The sequence below is a fragment of the Rhinolophus ferrumequinum genome, chromosome 9, assembly GCF_004115265.2.
Source record: "Rhinolophus ferrumequinum isolate MPI-CBG mRhiFer1 chromosome 9, mRhiFer1_v1.p, whole genome shotgun sequence".
NCBI lineage: Eukaryota > Metazoa > Chordata > Mammalia > Chiroptera > Rhinolophidae > Rhinolophus > Rhinolophus ferrumequinum.
In genome coordinates, this window is record NC_046292.1 from 15,348,457 (window position 1) to 15,371,449 (window position 22,993).

At 56.2% G+C, this 22,993-nt stretch overlaps 1 protein-coding gene across 1 annotated transcript in view; it reads left to right on the forward strand.

Annotated features, from left to right (window-relative positions):
• EPHA8 (EPH receptor A8) overlaps positions 1–20,983 on the forward strand; it is a 35,030-nt gene extending 14,047 nt beyond the window's left edge. The window contains exons 4-17 of the mRNA XM_033115912.1: positions 4,961–5,116; positions 7,410–7,745; positions 12,386–12,510; positions 12,591–12,753; positions 13,213–13,306; positions 14,528–14,595; positions 15,427–15,591; positions 15,783–15,968; positions 16,267–16,328; positions 16,864–17,073; positions 17,880–18,029; positions 18,120–18,310; positions 18,606–18,779; positions 18,929–20,983. Of these exons, the coding sequence (XP_032971803.1) occupies positions 4,961–5,116; positions 7,410–7,745; positions 12,386–12,510; positions 12,591–12,753; positions 13,213–13,306; positions 14,528–14,595; positions 15,427–15,591; positions 15,783–15,968; positions 16,267–16,328; positions 16,864–17,073; positions 17,880–18,029; positions 18,120–18,310; positions 18,606–18,779; positions 18,929–19,043 (2,195 nt within the window). The 3' untranslated portion in view covers positions 19,044–20,983. The remainder of the gene's footprint in view (positions 1–4,960; positions 5,117–7,409; positions 7,746–12,385; positions 12,511–12,590; positions 12,754–13,212; positions 13,307–14,527; positions 14,596–15,426; positions 15,592–15,782; positions 15,969–16,266; positions 16,329–16,863; positions 17,074–17,879; positions 18,030–18,119; positions 18,311–18,605; positions 18,780–18,928) is intronic.
• The last annotated feature ends 2,010 nt before the right edge of the window (positions 20,984–22,993 follow it).

Here is a 22,993-nt window from a genome sequence, read left to right on the forward strand (position 1 = left end):
TATTCACAAAACGCCCTGCTGCGCCCCGCTGCCCTCCTCCCTGGGTAACGTTCAGACAGTAACTGGTACACAGGCTGGTGGATATCTGCTCAAGGTCAGTTGCTGCCCCCAACTCTGGATTTAGCCAGTGAGCACAAGTGACTCACTTGCTTATCCAGAGTGCATTGAGACACTTGTCTGTAGGAGGGAGACTGGTCCTCCTGACTTCAGGGTTGGGGCTTCACTCAGGGTCTTGGGAACTGTCCCAGCCTCCTTGTTTGACAGAGGTGGGAAGTGGAGCTCAGAGAGGGAATGTGTCTTGCCCAAGGTCCCATAGCATGTCAAGGGCAGGGTTCTTGGTGGAAACGCCAACGCCTGGACGACGGAATCTCCTGGGGCTGGGCGAGAGCAAGGCTACTCCCATTTCCTGGCACTGCTGGCATATTAATAAAAAATAATAAACGCGAAAGCAGGGTTAGGGAATTGCAGCATATTTTGAATTTTATGTCTAAATCACAACATCAGTTTGCCAGTTGTAAGATAATTACAGGTTTTATAAAAAATATGAATTCGTAGTACACTGTAGGCAGGGAGGTTCAAGGACAGAATGCCAGTTTTCAGTCGCACGAGGAGAGACTTTTCTCAGCCCTGTCAGTGGGTTTCTCTGATTGTCTGTGTAACCTCCCTTGAGGAAGCAGCACAAGTCCAATACTGAAGTCCACCAATGGGAGGCCCAGGCCAGCATCCCCCATTCCCACCCACTCTTTGGGTAGCTTGAGAGTGGGGAGGATGGGGGCCAACCAGGAGCTGGGGACAGATGGGGGTGCCTTTCTTGGGCTGCTTGAGGGTGGGTCCTCTCGAAGCTGCAGCCCCCCACTACCCAACCTGAGTGGACCTCCTGGGTTCATGGAGCCCACAGCCCTCTCCGTTGGACAGTTCTCTCTGAGAAAACAGTTGAGGAGAGAAAGGGCTAGGACAGGGGTCCTGACTGACTCAGCCCTGAGCAACCCCCACCCCTCCTTCTAGTGCTAGAAGGGATCCCGGGCTTGGGCCTGCCGTGGAGGCCAGGCCCACAGTGACAGCCACCTCCCAGTCTCCTAGTTCCCTCTCACTGTTTCTGCCCTCGCAGTGCCTCTCAGAAGTGGCTGAGCAGCCCTCGATTTTACAGAGAAGACCATAGAGCCCAGGGAAAGGGACCTTCCCGGTCACAGGGCTCTTTAGAGGCCTTACTGAGACTGTCCTCAGGCCTCAGAAACCCACAGAAGAATGTCAGAGCCACGTAGAACTGGTCCAGTTTACCAGGGGGGAAATGGAGGCCCAGAGAGGTGAAGTGACTGGCCCGAGGGCACCCAGCTAGGAGTGGTTGATTGAATCCCAAATCTCTCAACTCCCGGACCAGAAGCGCCCCAGGCCTCACAGCTCCTGACCCAGTGACCTCCCCGACCCCTGGCAGCACACCCCTCTCCCCACTGCAGAGAGAATGAGGACCGCAGAACATCACCCAAGGGAGCAGTAGCCATCCTTCCTATCACCTGGACACAGAACATAAATCACCCTCCACGGCCCTAATCATCTTTCTATAAATATCGGAGCCTCACTTTGGAGGGGGAGCATGAATGGCAAGCTCTTTTGCCTCCTGACTGTGTTTAAAATCTGATTTAGAATTAATTTCCTTTGGTCGTCCACTGGCGGACACCTTATTTGTCAAACCTCAAGCTCTTCACAGGGCGAGAGGAGAGAGGTAGCTGGGGCCTCGGGCAGCTGCCGGCCTGACAGACGGCCTGGGCAAGGTGCCCTCGGCAGGGGCAGGAGCCCCTCCTGGCCCAGTGCCCGACACGGGGCCCACGCAATCTCCGGAAGCACCCTGGGTTGATAGGCAGGGCCAGGCCACAGCCCAGAGCTGCTCCATCTGTCTCGGCCATTAATTCCCGGCTCTGCCTCCAGGTCTCTGGGCTCTCCGAGGCCTGGTGATTAGTATTCTTATTAAAGATTATTTTATTTCATTGTGCGGATTAATCTGGCCTTGACACGTTGGAGCCATATGGGTATTAGTGGAGCATGTGAGAAACGCCCACGGGTGAGCGGCAGAACGGCAGGGCCATCTCGAAGCCCCAGACAGGTGTTGAGAGGCTTGTGGGGGAAAGGCCCCCCGCTCCCGAGGCTCCCCCAGCTAGGTTTGCATTCTGGCTCGGGGAACCTAGGGCAAGACACTCAAGCTCTCTGAGCCTCTGTTTCCTTTCTGTCAAACAGATGTATTAATGAAGACACATAGAATTGTAATACTAAATGCCACGCACCGTCCTGGCATGAATTCATGTATATTCACTCACACCATCCTCACAACAGCCCTAGGAGCTCCCATTTTACAGAGGAGGAAGCTGAGGCCCAGCAACTTGCTGTGTCACTCAACCGAGGTGAAGCAGTTAGACAGGAGGGACCCGTGCAGCCTGCTCCCACGGTTCTGCTCATAACTGACAGGGACGAGATGAACTCTGAACGGTGGGGGACAGGGTGAATGAGTGCTGTCATGTTGTGCTTCGTTAGTGCCACACATCACACCAGGATGTCACCTCACGTGTCCTGGTCGGCCCCTCACTGCTCTGAAAGCTCCTCTAGAGCAGGACCAGCTCCTGTTTAGCTCAGGTCTATAGAAGCTCCGTAAATTTGGGTGAAGGAATAAATGAGGGACGGAATAAGCAATCAGCCCCTGAGACGCTAACCGAGGTGGATCCGATAATTAGAGTGAGGCTTACTGTCATTCAGTTCAAGAACAGATTCATGAATATTTGCTGATAAAGTGCCAAGCTGGCTTTCCGGGGTCAGAAGGAAGCTCTTAGGCTGTGCCCAGGACGGACCTCCTGGGGGGCTTCTGGGAAAAAGAGATGAGATCACTGTGTGTCAAAAAGGAGCCCCCACAACTCCCAGCTCCTGGCCCCCAGTCAGGCCTGAGCCCTCCTGGGGTCTCCCCAGTGGGGGAGGGAAGTGTCTCAAAACCGAGGCACGTTTTCCTCGACTCCCCGACCTAGAAGCCCCTTCTGGCTCCACGGCCTCTGAGTCTCAGAAGCAATTTAAGGATTTCTCCCAGTTTTAGGTTTTCTCTCAAGTTAGAAATTTACAAATTTAACCTGATTTTAGCTATTATAATACATACAATTTAAAAAAAAATATGACAGGATGTCTTTTCTAATGAAGCGTCTCTGAAGCATTGAGTTTTCCAGAACAAGACTTTAGTGGAGAGAGACGCCAGGGAGCTTCTTGATGGTCTCCGTTGCACAGGAGTTCAGTTCCACGGGTGGGGCTGGGAGCTGCCCAGCTGGGTGGCATTTGTTCCCCCTGACCCCCTGGGGCCTCCGCCCAGAGCAGATAATGGTGGGATTAGCTCACTTTGAAAACTCCCACCTGCATTGGCAACTTCTGGGCCAGACACTAGGAACTTGGAGATGAATGTGGCAGCCCTGGGCCTTGATTAGCAAGGGTCTGCCCACAAGGACCTTCTGGTCGAGGAGGAGGGTCAGACACGCAGGGAAATAAGTACGGCCATAGTGTCACAGGGGATGAGACTGAGCAAGGACTGCGGAAGTAGGGAAGGGGGTGTTCGCTTCTGGGGGAGGAGGGTTGAGTACATGCGGAGAGATCCAGAAAAGCTTCATCGTAAGGATGGTTAACATGAATCTTAAAAAGAGTTCTACAGGTTGACCAAGGAGAAAAGGCTCCCAGGAAGAAGGCATAGCACGTGAAAAGGCCCCAAGGAGGGAACAACCTGCCGAGTATGGAATGACAAAGCCTGAGGCTGGGGAGTGGGCCGGGGTTGTGAAGAAGGCTGCAGGGAGGGCTTTGAATGCCAGGCTGCATTGTTTAGGCCACGGGGAGCCCCTGGGGATTTGAACTGACAGTGACAGAAGTGTCGCTTTAGGGAGCTCCTCAGCCTAGAGTATTCCCCACTCCCTGCACAGCTGACTTGTTCTTGTCCCTTAGGCCACAGGTCAATATCCTGTCCTCAAGGGGGAGGTAGCTCCTCCCACCATCTGCACTTTGCCAAATCATCCTCTTTGTTTCCTCCTTGGAAATGATCACAGCCTGTTACCTGTGTGTCTCTCCACCCGCACCCCCCATCCCCAAATGCCACTCCTTGAGAGCAGAGACCACGTGGGTCTTGTTTGTTGGTGGCTGTCTCTGGCACCCAGATGAGTGCCTGGCACAGAGCAGGCAGGCACTCATAGCTACAGGTGGAATGAATGGTGATCACGCAGTCAGCTGGGCTTGGGGAGGAAGGGCTGGAGGCCGGCTATGGAGGCTGCCGCGGTCATCCAGGTGAGAAATGAGGCAGAGGCTGGAGAGCGGGCCAGAGGCCAGACAAGTTAGTCCCAGCCACGGTGACGGTGGTGCGAGGTCTGGGAGGGGAGGGGCCTGCAATTCCTGGATGGTCAGTGTCGCAGGGGGAGCTTATAAAACACAGACTCCCAATCCCCACCCCCCAGCATACACACACACACACACTGTTCTTCTAACTTATCACATGAGTCTCTTTTCCAGTCACATTTCCACCCACTCTCGTTCACTGTCCAGTTTTCATGTCCCACCCAAGTGACATCCCTGGGGATGTGGCTCCCCTTTGATTCTTAGCCTCTTGGCCCCTGTCCCCAAGGCTGGTGTCTTACTCAAGACCAGTGTCCTGTGAGACAGGGCCTTGGCAGGAGGGACTGTTGGAGGAGGGGCTCTTCGACTCTGAGGCTCAGACTCAAGTGTCACAATCCCAGCCTTAGTTCTGCCCTCAACTTGCTGTGCAACCCTGAGTAAGTCACAGGTCCTCTCTGTGCTTCAGTCCCTCCCTCTGCAAATGAAGGTAGGACTAGGTGATGCTGAAGGTCTGTCCATTGGGGGATCCCCACCTCTCAGGAATCCCTGGTCAGAGTGAGAGCTGTCCCCAGGGCCCACCATGGTGGCCCAGCTGGCTTACCTACAGCCACCTTCTCTTCCACAGCTTGTGATCTGGGCTTCTACAAGTCAGCTCCTGGGGACCAGCTCTGTGCCCGCTGCCCTCCTCATAGCCACTCTGTAGCCCCTGCAGCCCAGACCTGCCGCTGTGACCCCAGCTACTACCGTGCAGCACTGGACCCACCCTCTGCAGCCTGCACCCGTGAGTACCTCCCCTGGACCCCAGAGCCTTCGAGACTAGGCCAAGATCCTGTGCTCGGTGCCACAGCTCTCTGTGGGTAAGGCAGGGACAGGTGGCTCTCTTGGGCCAAGGGCAGTCTGGGGAAGAAGGTGATTCTGAGCCCTCAGTGGTCGCCTTGACCTCCCACCTCTTGTCATATGTCACCTGCCATCTCTCCGGGGAAATGTCTCCTTCTCCCTTGGTCTTGCCTCTCTGAAGGGCAAACAGGAACTGGATTCACGCCCTTCTAAGCCCTGGGTGGCTTTGGTCATCTCATGTCCCAGTGGTGGGTGGGGCCAGTGTCCTGGGGCTGGGGTAGACAAGCCAGGAGGTTTGCCCATGAGGCAAGGGGGGTGTCAGAGGAGCACCCCCCATCACCATCATCCTTGGTGAACTGGTTGGGGGTTGGGAGTCTGTGGTTGCAGCTGCTGAATGCTGGGAACGGCTTTAGTGTGTGCTGTGTGTGTGTATGAGTGTGTATAGAGTGCGTGTGGCTGCCTGCTTCGATGACAGCACGTGTGTCTGTCTGTGTGTGCCCTGGGATGCTTAAGGCAATTGTGTGACTTGTGTGCCTGTGTCAGCAGCTGCTCCTTCAGAAGATGCCTGCATGGTGTCTGTAGGCCTGAGTGTGAGTGTGCAAGTATTAGTGCCCACATATATAAGGATTTCCGGGGCATGTGTACACGTGTGTGTGTATGTGTATGCACATCTGAGTACCTGTAGGGGACTCCTACGTCCCCGTAGAGCTTGAACGAACATGCCTTGTGAGCTCTGTGTGAGCACACCTGGCGCTGCCTGGTGTGTGCCTGGAGCAGGTGTTGTACATGCGTGCCCTGGTTACCTGAGGAGACTCCAAAGGAGTCTGCGCTGAGCCTGCAGGCCTGCGTGACTGTCTTGGCTTTCTGCTGACAATGGCTCCTCCATTGCCTCCTGTCCCCTGGCCTGAAGGGGACTTACACCCTCCCACCCCAGCTGGGGAGGGGCTGCAGCCAGCTCAGCCCACCCCCTTTGCTAACCCTTGGCTCTTGTGGTGGGGTGAGGGGTACTTCACACAGTTCTGACTGATTTTGCCCCAGAATTTACCCCAGCCGGCTCCCCATCTGCCCCTCCCCCACCTCCATCACCACCCAGCCCCAGGCGCCCTGCACACGCACCTGGCAAGTGAGGGTCCAAGTGTATTCACACACTCACACTCACACTCACACTCCCTCTCTCCCTCTACTGTTCCGCCCAGACCTGTGCATTTCCTCATGTGGGACTCGCCAGGGCAGAAAGGATAGCTGAGTGACATGTTGACAACTGTGGGCTCCTCGACACTTGCACTCAGCTGGCTGGACTCTGGTTTTTCTCCAAGTTCACAATTCAGGTTCTAGAAATCTTAAGACTGTAAAAGACTGGGCTTTTAGTATTCCATACCCGTCAGATTCTAAGATTCACTACCGTGTTTCCCCGAAAATAAGACCAAACCAGGAAAGAAGCCCTAGCATGATTTTTCAGGACATCCCCTGAACATAAGCCCTCATGTGTCTTTTGGAGCAAAACTTAGTATAAGACCCGGTCTTATTTTCGGGGAAACACGGTATGATTCTGAGATTCTACAATTCTATTTTCTTAAGATGTAAGATTGCCTCCCTGGGACTCAGAGTTGGAATTCTGAGGCCCAAGCGTCTCCACACCCCCCCTCCCCCCACCCCAGGCCCTCCTGGCTCGAATCCCCACCCCCAGGGGCCTACCCAAGTCCCATCCCTTTCTCCAAAGTCCTTGTGCTGCCCAGACTGGGGCTAACATCTGGGGGGAGGAAGGGGCTAGGGACACCCCGCTGGGCTTCCGGGTTCCTTTATTCTCCTCCACCCGGGAGCTCAATGGCATTTACATGAAAGGGGTTAGGAATAGAAGGGGTTAAGGAATAGAGTGGGGGACACAAATGACTGGGGCGTTGCCCCCCCAGAGGGGCTGCTATGGGCACCTCCCAGGGCTGTGCAGCCTCTCCCTGTCTCTGGATGAAAACGCTGGGACGCATAAACCCCAGGATCTCTGTGTCCTGCAGGAGGAAAGGGGGCTTAGCGTTCTGTGCCCAGATTCTGACACTGTGGTCCTAGTCCAGTGGCAGAGACACTTGCCTCTGCCCTTGAGGCGCTTGCAGAGGATAGAGTAGGTGTGACCTTATCCTTAGGGAGCCCCAAATATATCATGGAAGAGCCCTGGCCTGGTGAGAGGAGACTGGACCAGCCCAAATAAATACCCTCCACCCCACCTGTCATTCCCCGCTGCCCAGGGCCACCGTCAGCACCAGTGAATCTGATCTCCAGCGTGAATGGAACCTCCGTGACCCTGGAGTGGGCCCCGCCACTGGACCCGGGCGGCCGCAGCGACATCACGTACAATGCCGTGTGCCGCCGCTGCCCCTGGGCGTTGGGTCACTGCGAGTCCTGTGGGAGTGGCACCCGCTTTGTGCCCCAGCAGACGAGCCTGGTGCAGGCCAGCCTGCTGGTGGCCAACCTGCTGGCCCACATGAACTACTCCTTCTGGATCGAGGCTGTCAACGGCGTGTCAGACCTGAGCCCCGAACCCCGCCGGGTGGCAGTCGTCAACATCACCACGAACCAGGCAGGTAGGCGGAGACGCTCCGTGCCCCAGCTTCCCCTGCCCCTTGCCCTCTCGGGCTCAGAGCACTGCCGCAGGCTTGCTGGGGCCCTTTGGGCTAGTGCCTGTCTCTCTGGCCCTGCCCTCTCCACCAGGACCTAAGGCTCCCGGATCCCTTAGAAAAGTGCAACAAGACCTATGATCCGGAAAGCAAAGAGGCAGGCAGTTGTGGCCAGGATAGACCTGGGTTCCAGAACTTTCCCTCTCTGCCTCTGGGTCCTCCCGGGTGCACCAGAGTTAATAGTACCTGCCTCAGGTACTGTGATGAGGCTTAAATGAAGGAAAAGAAAATGCTTAGCCCAGCACCTGGCTCATGGTCCATACTCAATAAATGTCATTAAAAAAATGAAATCACTCTGATTATTACTTTCCAGAACAGCTGCCACTGCTGCCTGGGATGGAATTGGTCTCACTGGTTTGGGCAACAGCCAGCCATTTATCTATCTATTTCTAGCCAGTTGTTGGGCTAAATTTAGCCCTGGCACCTCTTTCTTCCCAAATTCTGGTGGGTCGGGCCTGTCGAGTGGTAGCCTGACCCAAGGGCCCTCGGAGGCAGCTCCTCTGTTAACAGCTACCCTAGTACATGCCCTGGACCCCTACATCTCCTCACCCTGTCTCCTCCCCACACCAGTGTGCCCAGCAGACACTATTCCCACCATGGCACAGAGGAGGAAACTAAGGTGCAGAGTGCCACCCAGTGTCACCACATAGGAAGTGGCAGAGTCAGAATTCGAACCCATGTCTGTCTCAATTCCAAGTGAAACAGGCCTCCCTTTTCTGAGCCCAGGGCACCCCCACCCTAATGCCACAGCTTCATCCATTCAAGAGACTCTTTCATTCGACCAGTATTTATAGAGCACCACTGTGTCAAGCTCTGTGCTCAGTGCTGGTGACGCAATGAGGAACAGACTTCTGTGCCCGGCGCTTGGGGCCCTGACTTAACCACTTGTTGCTAGGGCAACTGACACAGGTGGCTGGCTGGTCAGCGTGGAGGGTGAAGCAGAGAACCCAGCAGCATTCCAGCACCGTTCAATACGCTCCGTCATTAAAAAGGAAAACCTCCCCTGACCTCACGCTTCCTTCCAGCCCCTGGACCATCTCTCTTCACATGAGAATTTTGTGAAAGGGCTTCTGGGCGGCCTCATCTGCACCCTGTCCTCTGTGGGCCTCTTCCAGCAACTGCAGTCAGGCGTGTTGCCCCACTGGTGTACAGAAACTCAACACCCCCAGGTGGCGTGGGCACTTCTCTCTCTGTTCTTCTTTCCCCCTTCTTGGAAGGGACACTTTTCTCTTGCCTTCCATGCCCTGGCCCACCCCCCGTTTTCTGTCTCCATCTCTGCCAGCCCCTCATCTCTAAACAACCTCCAAAAGCGGGAGGACCCTGGGCTCTTGTTTACCCAGATCCATCTTTTCGGAGTGACCTTCTCAAGGCCCACAACTGGGATTCCACTTTCAGGCTGACATCCCCAAATTTATGTCACCGGCGCAGCCGTCTCCCCTGAGGTCCAGTTGCCCACTCCCATCTCCACTCAGATGTGTTTTAGACAACCCCCCCAAACCTGCACCTCCCACAGACCCTCCATTTTAGGACTTGACACCACCACTTACGGGGTTGCTCAAGCCCCAAACCCTTGATTCCCTCAGGCCACAGCGACCCATCCCCCAGCCAGTCCCCTTGGGTCTCCATTCAGCACGACTCTCTCTACACTCGGTCTCCCCACCCGCACCGTCTGTCTTGGTCTGCTCAGGCTGCCATGACAAAATACCATAGACTGGGGGCCTTAAACCACAGACATTTATTGCTCAAGTTCTAGAGGCTGGAAGTCCATGATCAAGGTGCTGGCCGATTTGGGTCGTTCCTGGTGAGAACCCTCATCCTGGTTTGTAGATAGCTGCCTTCTGGCTGTGTCCTCGCGTGGCAGGGAGGGAGGGAGAGAGACAGAGAGACAGAGAGACAGAGAGAGAGAGAGAGAGAGAGAGAGAGATCTGGTGTGTTTTCTTATAAAGGTACTAATCCCACCATGAAGGCCCCACCTTCCTGACCTCATCTAAAACTAGTCACCTCCTAAGGTCCCAGCTACAGGTACTATCATGTTGGGGTTAGGGCTTCAGTATATGAATTTGGAGGCGTGGGGGTCGGAGGACACAATTACATCCATAGCACCATCCATGTGTTGCCTGGACGACCACAGGCGCCCCGTCTTACCTTGCCCCATAATTGGTCCTCACGTCACATCCTGAATGAGCTTTAAACATGTAGGTGAGGGTTCCCTCTTCTCCACAAACTCTCCAACGCTCATTTCTTGTCTTACTGCTAATAGCCATATCGACAGGTGTGACACGGTATCTCATTGTGGTTTTCATTTGTATCGCCCTAATAACTAGTGACGTTGAGCATTTTTTCATACACCTGTTGGCCATCTGTATACCTTCCTTGGAGAAGTGTCTTCAGATCCTTTGCCCATTTTTTAATCAGATTGTTTTGTTGCGTTGTATGAGTTCTTTAAATAGATTGGATTTGAGCCCCTTGTTGGAGATATTGTTTACAAATACCTTCTCCCATTCAGTTGGCTGCCTAAATTTATATAAGGTTGTTAACCAATGTTACCCCAATACATTTAATTTAAAAAAGAAAAAAACCATAGGTGAGATCAGTTCATATGGAAGCCCTTTAATATTTCAGCCTGAGCTCACATAAAATTCAACACCCCCAGGGCCCCCGGACCCACGTGAGCCACCCTTGGCTGCCTCTCTAGCCTCGCCCCGTCCACTCTCGCCTGGCACACCCCCTTCCAGCCACACGGGCCTCCGGTCCCCATCCTTGAACACACCAAGCCCTTCCCCTCCCTGGGCCTGGGCCTGGCATCTACATCACAGTGACATGCTCCTGTCTGGGATGTTCCCGTGGCGGGTACCTTCCATCCCCAGCTCAAATGGCATCCCCGCCTCAGGGAGGCCCACCCCGGCCGCCCCAGCTAACATGGCCCAGGTCCTTCCGGCCCTTGTGGCGGGGCCTCTCCATTACAGCGCCCCCTTCATGTCTTTCACGGTACTTCACCAACCTGTAATTACACATTGATTTGTTGTCTCATGTACTTTCTGCCTTCCTAAACTATCAGCTCCTGGAGAGCTGTCTTGGTCACTGCAGTGTCCCCAGGTCCTAGCCCGGTGCCTGGCCTGTGGTAGGCATTCAGGAATCCCTAGGGGCATGATTGAGTGGACGCCCACAGCGCTGGGGTGGGGGTCTGGGACGGACAAGAGCCCCAAACCAATGGTCAAGCTTTGCCCTCAAAGACCACTTGCCCCTCCCCCTCCCTCCACTTCTCCACAACCCCCCCCTTTCCCTGGAGCCCCCACTGATTCCCCAGTCGATTTCCCTCCCACCTCGGAACCTCTGTGCCTGTCCCACGCATGCCTGTTATTCTGGCTCCCTGTGTGTCCCTTGCATCTGAGCCTCACCTCCTCCTGGCAGGCGGTGCCTGCTGGCTGAGCTGCCCTCTGGATGCGGAAGCTGCAGCCACGAGACAGTCAGGGTCCCAGCCAGCAAGAGTCCCCGGCTGTGGTGTCTCCCCTGTGTCACACCCTCCCACTTGACTCTGGAATTGCTTCTTCATGTTTTTATCTCAGAGTCATCCACAACATTTTGGGGGCACTGCTATGTGTGGTCCCTGCTTTCATGGAGCTCCCAGGAGAGCTGAGAAGATAGGATGTCCAGCTATGAGACAAGAGCTGGCCGTGGGGCAGGTGGGGGCCACGCGAGGTGCGGGGTGGGGGGTGAGCAGAGGGCAAGGAGGAGGCCTTCAGTGGAGGCAGGGAGGAGAGGGCTGCAGTCCTGCGGGGGGGGGGGGGCCCTGTTTGGCCGCGGCTGAGTCTCTGATACTTCCCAGCAGGGCCACCTCTGGGCTAAGTGCGCTGAGCACAGGAGGGAGGGAGGGAAAGTGGGGGTGAAGGAATGGGTGAATCTGTCGATGAGAAGGGCAAATGGGTGACCTCGTGTGACTGGGAATCCTTGAGCTGAATGGGCCAGGCTCAGGTCATGCACCTTCCTATAGTCTCCAGAGCTACCCCAGTTACACCTCCACGCCCCGCAGTGAAGGTGCAGGTTCCTTCCACTCATCCCCTTCCTTCCTCTCCTTTCCTTTCCTCCAAGCACTCCTTCGAGCGGCTCCATAGCAGGCTGGGGCGGGAGACGTGGAGATAAGAGACATTGGGTCATGGGGCCCCAGGGTGGACAAGAGTGGCCGCTTGCTGGGCTGGGGGGTCCTGCATTCACAGTGGAGGGGCCGGCCAGAGAGGAGGAAAAGGAGGCAGTGAGGCCTGGGGCCATCAGGCCTTGTCTGGGTTAAGCCCACCCCGGCCTCCCAGACCAGAGGCAGGCAGTGCAGACGCCGGATGACTGACCAGGGCTGCAGCCTGTGATTTGCCAGGAGGATCAGAGGGGCTGGCTCTCCTGAGGCAGAGGCAGGACAGCGGGGACTCCCAGGCAAGCCGGAGAGATAGGATGTCTCCAAGCTGAGCATGGCGCAAGCAGGGCCTGGGAAGGGGTGGGACAGAGGCCGGATTATCACCCATCCGCCCGTCTGACAGCGGCCGGCCTCCCTCCCCTAGCCCCATCCCAGGTGCTGGTGATCCGCCAGGAGCGGGCAGGGCAGACGAGCGTCTCGCTGCTGTGGCAGGAGCCTGAACAGCCCAATGGCATCATCCTGGAGTACGAGATCAAATACTACGAGAAGGTACCACACCTCAAGCAGGGAGGCAGGGGTAGGGGAACCAGGCAGGGGTGCCCTAGGCTGACTGCCCTTCCTGTGGACAGGACAAGGAGATGCAGAGCTACTCCACCCTCAAGGCTGTCACCACCAGGGCCACCGTCTCGGGCCTCAAGCCGGGCACCCGCTATGTGTTCCAGGTCCGAGCCCGCACCTCGGCAGGCTGCGGCCGATTCAGCCAGGCCATGGAGGTGGAGACTGGGAAACCCCGTGAGTGCAGGGAGCGGGGAGGGCAAGGGAGCCGGGCCAGGCCCTGGTGGTCAGTGGAAGGGCACTAGCGTGTGCTGAGCTGGTGCCTGTGCTGGGTCGGTATCTTTACAGCTGACCGAAACGCGAGGCTCAGAGAAGGAAAGTGACTTGCCCAAGGAGACTGAGCTCATAACAGCCCATAAACACTGACTTTTACTGAACACCAGTGTCACTTGCAGGTGTCCTGAGGCCCTTTGTTAGCAGGATAATTTGATTGTTTTCCCAGAGACCCTCTAGTGAGTCAGCATTATCCACACCCCCGCTTTACAGACAGGGACGACGAGCGTCAGAGCAGTCAGGTGAATTGCCCAAGGTTACCCAGGAAAGCAGGAGTCATTCTGTGCCCTGTCCCCAGTATCATCCTGCCCCCAGCCTCAGGACACTGGTTCTCACAGTGTAGTCCCTGCTGTCCCCCTGCAGGGCCCCGCTATGACACGCGGACCATCGTCTGGATCTGCCTGACACTCATCACCGGACTGGTCATGCTTCTCCTTCTGCTCATCTGCAAGAAGAGGTGGGTGGCATGGCCCCAGCCACCTAAGCCGCTCTCTGGCACGCTGGGCCTCCTGCCTGGCCCAGCCCTGTGCTTGGGGCTGGGCTCACTTACAGATGCACCTGTTCTTCTTTACTCCTCCTCGGAAGGGACACTTTTCTGTTGCCTTCCATGCCTCGGCCTGCCCCCCATTTTCCATCCACCTGTCTGGATTGTCCTCCATCTCTGGCAGCCCCTCCTCTCTGAACAATTTCTAAAGGCTGGGGGACCCTGGGCTCGTCCTAGACCCTCCTCTCTTTCCTGTTTACCCAGGTCCATCTTTTTGAGTGACCTTCTCAAGGCCCATGGCTTTGAATTCCACTTTCATGCTGACATCCCCAAACTTATGCCACCAGCGCAGACGTCTCCCCTGAGGTCTAGCTTCCCACTCTTATCTCCACTCTCCGCATGTCTTTTAGACAACACCCCCAAACCTGCACCTCTCACAGGTCCCCATCTTAAGACATGACACCATCATTCATGGGGTTACTCAAGCCTCAAACCCAAGCTGTCACCTTTGACTCTCTCATGCCACATGCATGCACCAGCCAGTCCCACTGGGTCTGTCTGCAACACACCACCTCCATCTCATTTCATCCTAACGACACCCCGGTGACATAGCGATCCCGCCCTCATTTTGCAGGTGAGTAAATTGGTGATCAGAGAGGCTAGGCCACTTGCCAAATAGATGCCAGAACTGGGACTCGAACCCAGGTCTGTCAAAGCGAAACACCATGTTCTTAGTCACTCTCCCCTCTCCCACTCCATTTCAGAGGACGTGGAAATGGGACACTGTGCTTACGTGGACTTAGGATCCCAGACAGCAAGAACCAGAAAGATCATCCAATAGATGGAGAAACTGAGGCCCAGGGAAGGGTAGGGGCTTACCAAGGTCACACAGCAGAGGCGTCAGAAGCCTCACCTCTCAACCCTTCCCCCAGGGGCAGTTTCATATAAAATGGGGCTAATAACCCATAGACTTTGCTGTGAGGGCCAAGGGACTCAGGTGTGTAAATTGTAAAGTATTTCTGAATGTTAAGGATGTCACAGTTCAGCTGGGTCCAGAGCCTGAGGGGGGCAGAGGCTGACTTGACAGGGAGGGGAAGAGGAGTACAGGGGAGCAGTCCTTACTTGTCCCTGAATGGAGTCAGAGCTGGAGCAGGGAGGTCTGGCCTCAGGCAGAGCCTTGCCCGTCTTCCACAGGCACTGTGGCTACAGCAAGGCCTTCCAGGACTCAGACGAGGAGAAGATGCACTATCAGAATGGACAGGGTGAGTGCAGGGCCCCAGGGGTCTGAGGGCAAAAACGGGGAGGTCATGGTGGGACCCAGTGCTGGTCTGGGGGTGGCACGAGTAGGAAGGAGAAAGGTGCCCGCAGAAAAGACCAGAGCCCCAGAGAGAGACAGCAGGGTGTCACAGAGATCCCCAAAGGCACAGAAAGGCTATTTACCTTTCTTGGGTCACAGATCCCACGGAACATGCTGGAGACTTTCTCCAGGGAAATGCACAGATGTGTGCCCTCGTACACAATTTTGCATGTAATTTCAGGAGCGGTTATATGCTCTTAGACAAGAACCCCTGTTACAGAGAGCTTTTTCAGGACCCTGAAGAGACCCCAGAAAACAAGGCAAAACTGAGAATGCCCACCTCCACGCCCCATTTCTGTGCCCGTTTAGACCTTCATATCAATCATGGTACTGATTCCCCTTGAGTCTGAATGCAGCCTCAGAATCCTTCTTAACACAGTCATCTAGAGAACCACTTTCAAAGTTGGCATTTACGGTGAAATCTTTTTTTTGTCACATTCGTACCCCAGAACAATTGAGAAAGATCTTAGGGACTCTAGAAGTGACCCCAGAAAATGACAGACATGCTCCAAACTCACTGGAGACCCCAAAGCCCCCTAGAGACTCCAGAGCTACTCCATAGACACCATGCTTTCATTTGGCGAGCACTTACTGGGCGCCTACTGTTTGCCACTACATCCTGAGACTCCCAGAGACACTCCACACCCCACCCCCCAGACCCGCCCCAGGTCCAGGGAATGCTGGGAGGGACAGTCCTCCTGGACCCCACTGAAGGCCCTTCTGCCCTGGCCCTTAGCGCCTCCACCTGTCTTCCTGCCCCTGCATCACCCCCTGGGGAAGATCCCGGAGCCCCAGTTCTATGCAGAACCCCACACCTATGAGGAGCCAGGCCGGGCGGGCCGCAGTTTCACCCGAGAGATTGAGGCTTCCAGGATCCACATCGAGAAAATCATCGGCTCCGGTGAGCCTTACGGGGTTGTGAGGGTGGGGACAGCGTGGGCAGACGCCCACGGGAGGAGGTACCCAGGGCAGACGGAGAGGGGCATCGAGGAGCCTGGTATAGCCGGGCCCACGGGGGCACTCGGGGGAGTCACGGGTTGGGGGAGGAGGGTCCCACTGCCCTCCTCCTGCCTACCCCACTCGGGTCCACAGGAGAGTCAGGGGAAGTCTGCTATGGGCGACTGCGGGTGCCGGGGCAGCAGGACGTGCCTGTAGCCATCAAAGCCCTCAAAGCTGGCTACACGGAGAGACAGCGGCGAGACTTTCTGAGTGAGGCGTCCATCATGGGTCAGTTCGACCACCCCAATATCATCCGCCTTGAAGGTGTCATCACCCGTGGTAGGTGGCAGCCTCACCCGACAGGGCCCCTGTTGCCAGGGACAGGGCTCTGGGTCTCTCCCCACACCACCCTGCTCTGTCCCTGCCCTGCCCCTGTCCCCCTGGCTCAGGGCCCTGGCTGACTTGGTTGGGAGGGGGCCCAGAGCCTGGAACCCCAATGGGAACCCTAGGCCCCCTGGGGCCTTCAGTGCTGGCCCAGCTCCTGGTGGCCCAGGGTGGGGGACATGTTCCTAGGGTCTCTGATCAGCAGTCCTGACCCCCCCACCAAGAGCCGCCGCCTCCCCACTCCCCTCCCCAGGCCACCTGGCGATGATTGTGACCGAGTACATGGAGAACGGCTCTCTGGATGCCTTCCTGCGGGTGTGTGCCCCCGCCCTGCCTGGGGCTGGGGGAGGGGAGTTCAGTGTGGGTGTTAATGTGAGGCCTCCCAGACGCCCTCGGGAGCTGGGACCCAACAACCCTGGGGAAGGGGGGGACCAGGTACAGGGTCTTAAGGGACAGCCAGTCAAACCGCCTTTCAGCCCCATCACGTGACAGTCCCTGTGCTGCACAGGTCCTGTGGCCCTGCCACCACCTAAAAGGGACGCCTCTGTGGGGACCCAGGGCCCCACCCAGCTGGGAGGCACGGTGGGTGTGGTGGAAATCTCGAGAGTCCCAGCCCATGCCCTGCCGTTTATTTGCTGGGTGCTCTTAGGCACAGGGCTTAACCTCTCTGGGCCTCCATTGCTTCCACAAAAGGAATGCACAGCCCTTGCCGCCCCATGCATCTCAGGGTTGCTGTGAGTGCAAATGAGACCACGGGAACAAACCGTAACCCGTCACAGGCTTCCTCAGCAGTGAAGCACTTTGCCATCTGCAAAGAGCCTTCCTGCAGCCGAAGCCGTGTCCTCTGCAGACTCACGACGGGCAGTTCACCATCACGCAGCTGGTGGGCATGCTGAGGGGGGTGGGTGCTGGCATGCGGTACCTCTCAGACCTGGGCTACGTGCACCGCGACCTGGCCGCCCGCAACGTCCTGGTCGACAGCAACCTGGTCTGCAAGGTGGCTGACTTCGGGCTCTCGCGGGTGCTGGAGGATGATCCAGATGCCGCCTACACCACCACGGTGCGTAGCCCGCTCCCCTTTCCAAGAGGCCCAGGGAGGGGAAAGGTGGCACAGAGGGCCCCGCCACCTGTCATTCCGTGAAGCTGGACATTTCTGGGTTGCCTTCTATCTGGGGCAAGTCCTGCCTCTTCTTTGCACCTCAGTTTGCCCCCTCTGGGAAATGGGAATAACCTTGCTCCTCTTTCTTCTAACACTGGGTGGCTCTGGACCCCAGGGCTCTTCCCCAGCGTCATTCACTGGGAGAGTTGGTGTCTCTCTGAAACAGACATCCACTCCGTATCTGTCTCTAAAGTTTGGCTAAAACCCAGCATTTTCAAAATGCATTTCATGGAGACTTGGGCTTCCGTAGGGTGCCTTAAAGTCAGGAGGCCGAGTGGCGGGGGCCCTGGCCCCCCACCCCTGCCCTAATCAGAACCTCCCTTTTGCATCTTACCCACTGAACCTCTGAATAAGGTTTCATTTAGAGAAAAAAATCTGTGACCAATAAAAAGAGGAAGAAGCGGGGAGGAGGGAGAGGAGTAGGAGCTAGGCCACGTTCTCTGAGCTTTCTCCTTTGTTCAGGCACCGACCCCTTGGCTGGTTTTTACTGAGTAACTGCTTGCCAGGCACTCGCACACTTTCTTCGTTCAGTCTTCACCACAGCTCTATGTGCGTGCTTCCCCCATCAGAACAGGTGCTCTTGGAAGGTGGAGGCCATGTCTCCCCCAGTGGGCTGACAGTTTCCCAGCGTGGGAAATAGGACCCCAGGGTTCAGCTCCCTGGCTGAGGCTGGAGGGGCGCCCTCAACACTCCTGTGTCCATCACAGGGAGGGAAGATCCCCATCCGCTGGACGGCCCCCGAGGCCATCACCTTCCGGACCTTCTCCTCTGCCAGTGACGTGTGGAGTTTTGGTGTGGTCATGTGGGAGGTGCTGGCCTATGGGGAGCGGCCGTACTGGAACATGACCAACCGTGACGTGAGTACCGGATCCTGGCTAGGTAGAGGTGTTGTGGGCCCTTGGACGGCAGGACAGCCTCCAGCCCAGCACTGTGCTCGCCCTCCCCAGGTCATCAGCTCGGTGGAGGAGGGGTACCGCCTGCCGGCGCCCATGGGCTGCCCCCGCGCCCTGCACCAGCTCATGCTTGACTGTTGGCACAAGGACCGGGCCCAGCGGCCTCGCTTTGCCCAGATTGTCAGTGTCCTTGATGTGCTGATCTGCAACCCTGAGAGTCTCAGGGCCACGGCCACTGTCAGCAGGTGTCTGGCTCCCACCCCAGCCCCAGCCCAGCCCGGCTGCCCTCACAGCATTGCCCTGACTTAGTCCTGGCCCCGGGACAGCTCTGCCCTGACCCCTGGGTCAGACCCAGCCTGGGACCCAGCCCCTGTTCTGCCTGGGCCTGCCTCAGTCCTCTCCTTGCAAACCTGGGGTCTAGCCTGTCAGACCCCTTTCCCACTGCTGAGCCTAGAAGGAGGCTGAGGGTAGCTAGTGCCAGGGTCCCCGAGGAAGGCAGAGGCCCTGGCATGCCACTTACCAACGGCCTCCGTGCTTCAGGTGCCCGGCCCCAGCCTTCGCCCAGAGCTGCTTTGACCTCCGTGGGGGCGGGAATGGCAGTGGGGGCCTCACCGTGGGGGACTGGCTGGACTCCATCCGCATGGGGCGCTACCGGGACCACTTCGCCGCTGGTGGTTACTCCTCTCTGGGCATGGTGCTACGAATGAACGCCCAGTAAGTGGTGGTCCTGTGGGGGAGGGGCAGGGGGCAAGGTGCAGACACACTGAGGAGGCTGGCAGCTCCGGGGATGAGTGTGTCCCTGTTTTCATGGCTCCCAGCCTCCCAGGCCAACCTGGTCAACACTACCCTTCCTTCCTCCATAGGGACGTGCGTGCCCTGGGCATCACTCTCATGGGCCACCAGAAGAGGATCCTGGGCAGCATCCAGACCATGAGGGCCCAGCTAACCAGTACCCAGGGGCCCCGCCGGCACCTCTGACCAGACCAAGCCAGCCCCAGGTCATGCCAGCTGTCAGGACTTGCAGGGTTGGCTGGCAGTCAGGGCAGCCCCAGGTTTCTGCCCTTCCTCCTTGGCTACCTTTCTGTCAGGTGCCAGGGAGGCCAAAGACTCCACTGCAGGACCTGGAGTGATCAGGGGTCGGGCCACCTGGGAAGGGACCTCAGGGCAGAGGGTCTGCTCTTTCCTAGAAGCTAGGGACTCAATGCCACTGAGCCCAACAGAGATGTCGCTCACCTGCCTCTGTGTGTGTGTGTGTGTGTGTGTGTGTGTGTGTGTGTGTCTGCGCGTGCGCACGTGCATTCTTGTGCTATGTGGGGTGTGTTCTCACAAGGTCATGGGACTACATGTGTGTGTGTCCACCCTCCAGGTCCCAGCATGGATGTGTGCCAGTTAGGGTACACGTGTTTATTCATTAAGACTGGGAGCACATGTACATAAGTGTGGGTGATGTGATGAATGATGGTTAATGTTGCAGGCCTGTGAGCAGGGAACTCGGTGTGATGCTGCCCATCAAAAGTGGGCCCAGGTCCCAGCACCCACCCGGACCAGAGGGAGGCTCACGGCCGCCGTCCCCCCGCCTGGAGGCCGGAGCCAGGGGGCACTTCTGATCCCCACCAGCACCAGGCCCACCCTTATCTCCGCCCGGGTGAGCTCACCCCCGGCTCTATCTCAGGTCTGAGCCCTCCCTCTAGCTGGTGGGGGACCATGTGGCCTCTATGTGGCTCTACTGCTGCTTCAACAGGAAAACAGGGTTCCCGGCCAGCCCTTCTGGCCGCCTCTGTATAGATAATCACCACAGGGTACAGGGGCTGCTCTCAGCTGGGCTTGGCTGCCTGGCCAGAGGCCACCAAGTTCCCTCGAGTCTCTGAAGCCCCTCCACCGCCCAGGCCCCCTCACTTGGAAGTCCCTCCACCAACCTCACTGCCCCCAGCCCCATGCCTGGGATCAGGGACCAGAAGATCCTAGCTTTTCAACCCCAAGTCCACCACTCCTGTGCCATCTGGGCAGACCAAGGGCATGTGCCTGTCCAAGGTCACACAGCAGCCAAATTTCTGCGCTGAGCCTCCTTCCTCCCAGAGCTCTTCCCCCCCCACATTAACCCACACAGACAGCTATGAGTGGGAGGGGGCCTGGGACGCCCCCACACACACTCAGACTGACCCTCTCCCTTACGGCCCACCAGGGTATGTAAATATCTTTTTTCTACCATGTCAGAATATTTTTTTCTCACTCCTGACAATGCAAAAATGGTCTCCAAAGCACATAAAAAGCACCCAGGGTGAGAAAGCTCCAGGAACCTGGAAGCCGTGGGGGCCCAAGGAACCCCACTGGGCAGGATGCTGGGTACCCCCTGCTGGTCCCCAGGGAGGGGCAGGCCCAGCCCCCAGCCCTCCCATAGCCAGCACAGCTGTTCCAGGGAGACACCAGCACTGAGAGCCCCCTCTCCCTCCTGCAATAATTAGGGGAATCTCAGCCCCGCCCGGGTGCCGCGGCCAGCTCTCTACACCTCTATCTATATACTTATATTACTATATAGCCAAGCTGTTCTTCCTATGGAAGTCGGAAACATGGTCAGCACACGATCCGTGGAGGACCCTGTCTTCCTCCCACCCCCACCCCACTCTCACCCAGCCCTGGGCTCTGGATCCTCATAGTCGGGGGAACACAGTGGGGCTGACACTTGCAAAAGTGGGGCCCTGCTCCTGGTATGAGGTGCCCCTCGATCCCAGGGACCTGCCTCTCTGTGGTCTCCATTGTGAGTCTTGAACTTGCCCACAATGAGAATAAATTCTGCCTCATCTTTGCCTGTGTCCCCCATTTTTTCCATTCCTACAACCCTTGACATCTGGTCAGGAAGAAGCTCCCTCATGCTGTGCACCTACTGTATCCAGCCCATGCGTTTCTTCCCGTCTCTCCCAGGAGTTAGGATTCATGTACCCATTTTATATATGGGGAGGACTGAGTCTTGCAATGGTCACCTTGCCTGACATCAAGTTTGTGGGGGGCTGAATCAGAACCAGAGTTGTCCAACTCCAGAGTCCATTGCCCCCAGCAGGAAGCACCCCCATCGGCCCCATATTCCCTCCTTCCAAGATGTGCAGATGGCGCTTCACACTGGAACACACTCCCTTGCAGCTGAACACTGCCCTTGCCTCTGGTTCTCCTGGGAAAGAAAGATGCCCCAAGGAGGCGGCACCCACGAGGAAGGAGCACTTCATGGGTAGAACTTCCTGGGGACCAAGGGGTCCATTGAGGAACGTGGGTGCTATGGGGCAGGAAAGGGAAGATGGAGTGCAAACATCTTCCATGGTTACATTAGGGGGCTGAGGACCCCCCTCTACTCCAGGAGAGAGGGGACCGCGGCGGGAGCCACCTGTGATGGCGTCACAGGCTGGCAGGGTTCGGGCAGAGCAGAGCCCACTGCGTCCACTGAGTCAATGGCTCAGACGTTTGGGAAGATGCCCCTGGGGTCTTACAACTGATGAACAAGAAAGTGATCTCCAGCAGCCTCTCAGGCTGAGGGAAGGTCTTCATTCATGCACCTCCCTCAAATTGGAAAGTGGGACCAGGGAGAAAACACCTTTAGTGGGTTTCCTGAATCTCACTAATAATCGCAACAGCCCTATGAGATTGGTGATGCTTACAGATGGGCACGGGCATGCTCAGAGAGGCCCCCACCCGGCACCGCACAACCACCACAGAGCTAGAGCTGCCTGATACCAAGCCAGGTGTGTTTCCAAACTCCATTCCAGGCCCCCTCCACGTGGCACCAGCAGTTTCCTCTGTTACTTACACACTTCCCTAAAGACCAATCCTCAGAGCCTGTTGAGCTCCTACTATGTACTGGGTGGCACTGGGGATACAAAGATAAAGGTGGTGCAGCCCCTTCAGAAGCTGAGACGAGGTGAGGTACAGAGTGCACAAAAAGTGACTCCCTCAGTCAGATCCAGTGCTAAGTGTCCAGGACACGGAGATTACAGCGGCGTTAGAGGAAGTCAGAGGAGAGACAGCCTGGACTCTCCAAGGACTTCCTGGAGGAGGAGGCATTCAGCTGGGCATGAAGAATGAGATAGGATTGGAGGTTCACTTCCCTGTGTGAGGATGAAATACAGAGGGGAGGAAGAATACCGCCAGAGGAGAAACAAACCATGCTTGTGGGTGGGAAACCTCACTATCATAAGATGGCTAATCCCCTTCAATGGAATCTGTACATTTTATTTCCAATAAAATTTGTCAATGGGGGTTTTTCCTGCAACTTGATAAGGTCACCCTGAAATGTCTATGGACTAGTAACCTAAAATAGTCAAGACAATTTGAAGAAGAAAGAGAAGGAAGAGGAAGGGAACCTCATCCTGCCAGATATCAATAATTACTATAAAGCTCCAATAGATAAAATTAGTTTGGTCCCAGAAAAGAGAAAGAGATAAAAAAAAAAAAAAGAACAGATAATAATGCCTAGGAAAAGATCTAAATACATATGAGAGTTTGAAACATGACAAAGGGTAAAGGATGGTGTAGTTCTAATGAATAATTTTAGGACAGTTAAGTACCCTCCCTGGAAAAGATAAAATTGGATCTCTGTTCACACCACTCACAAAATAAGTTCTGTGTGATTAAAGTCCTAAATGTAAAAGCAGACTATAAAACTTTTAAATCAGGAAAATAACTATGACCTTACAGTAGAAAAATAAGCACAAATGATAAGGGAAAACCATGACAAACCTTATTTCATTAAAATGAAAAACTTCTACGTGGCAAAAATAAATTTGTTAAAGCCACATGTGGGGACAGCGTCCCAGAGAGCAGTTTCCAGGCTCTTGGCCTCACGTGGAAAGGTGCTGGCTTGGATAGTAAATGGCCATCAACTGTGATTGGATGGCCATCAGTTGTAACTGGTTAGCCATTAGCCACTGATATAACTGCCGTGG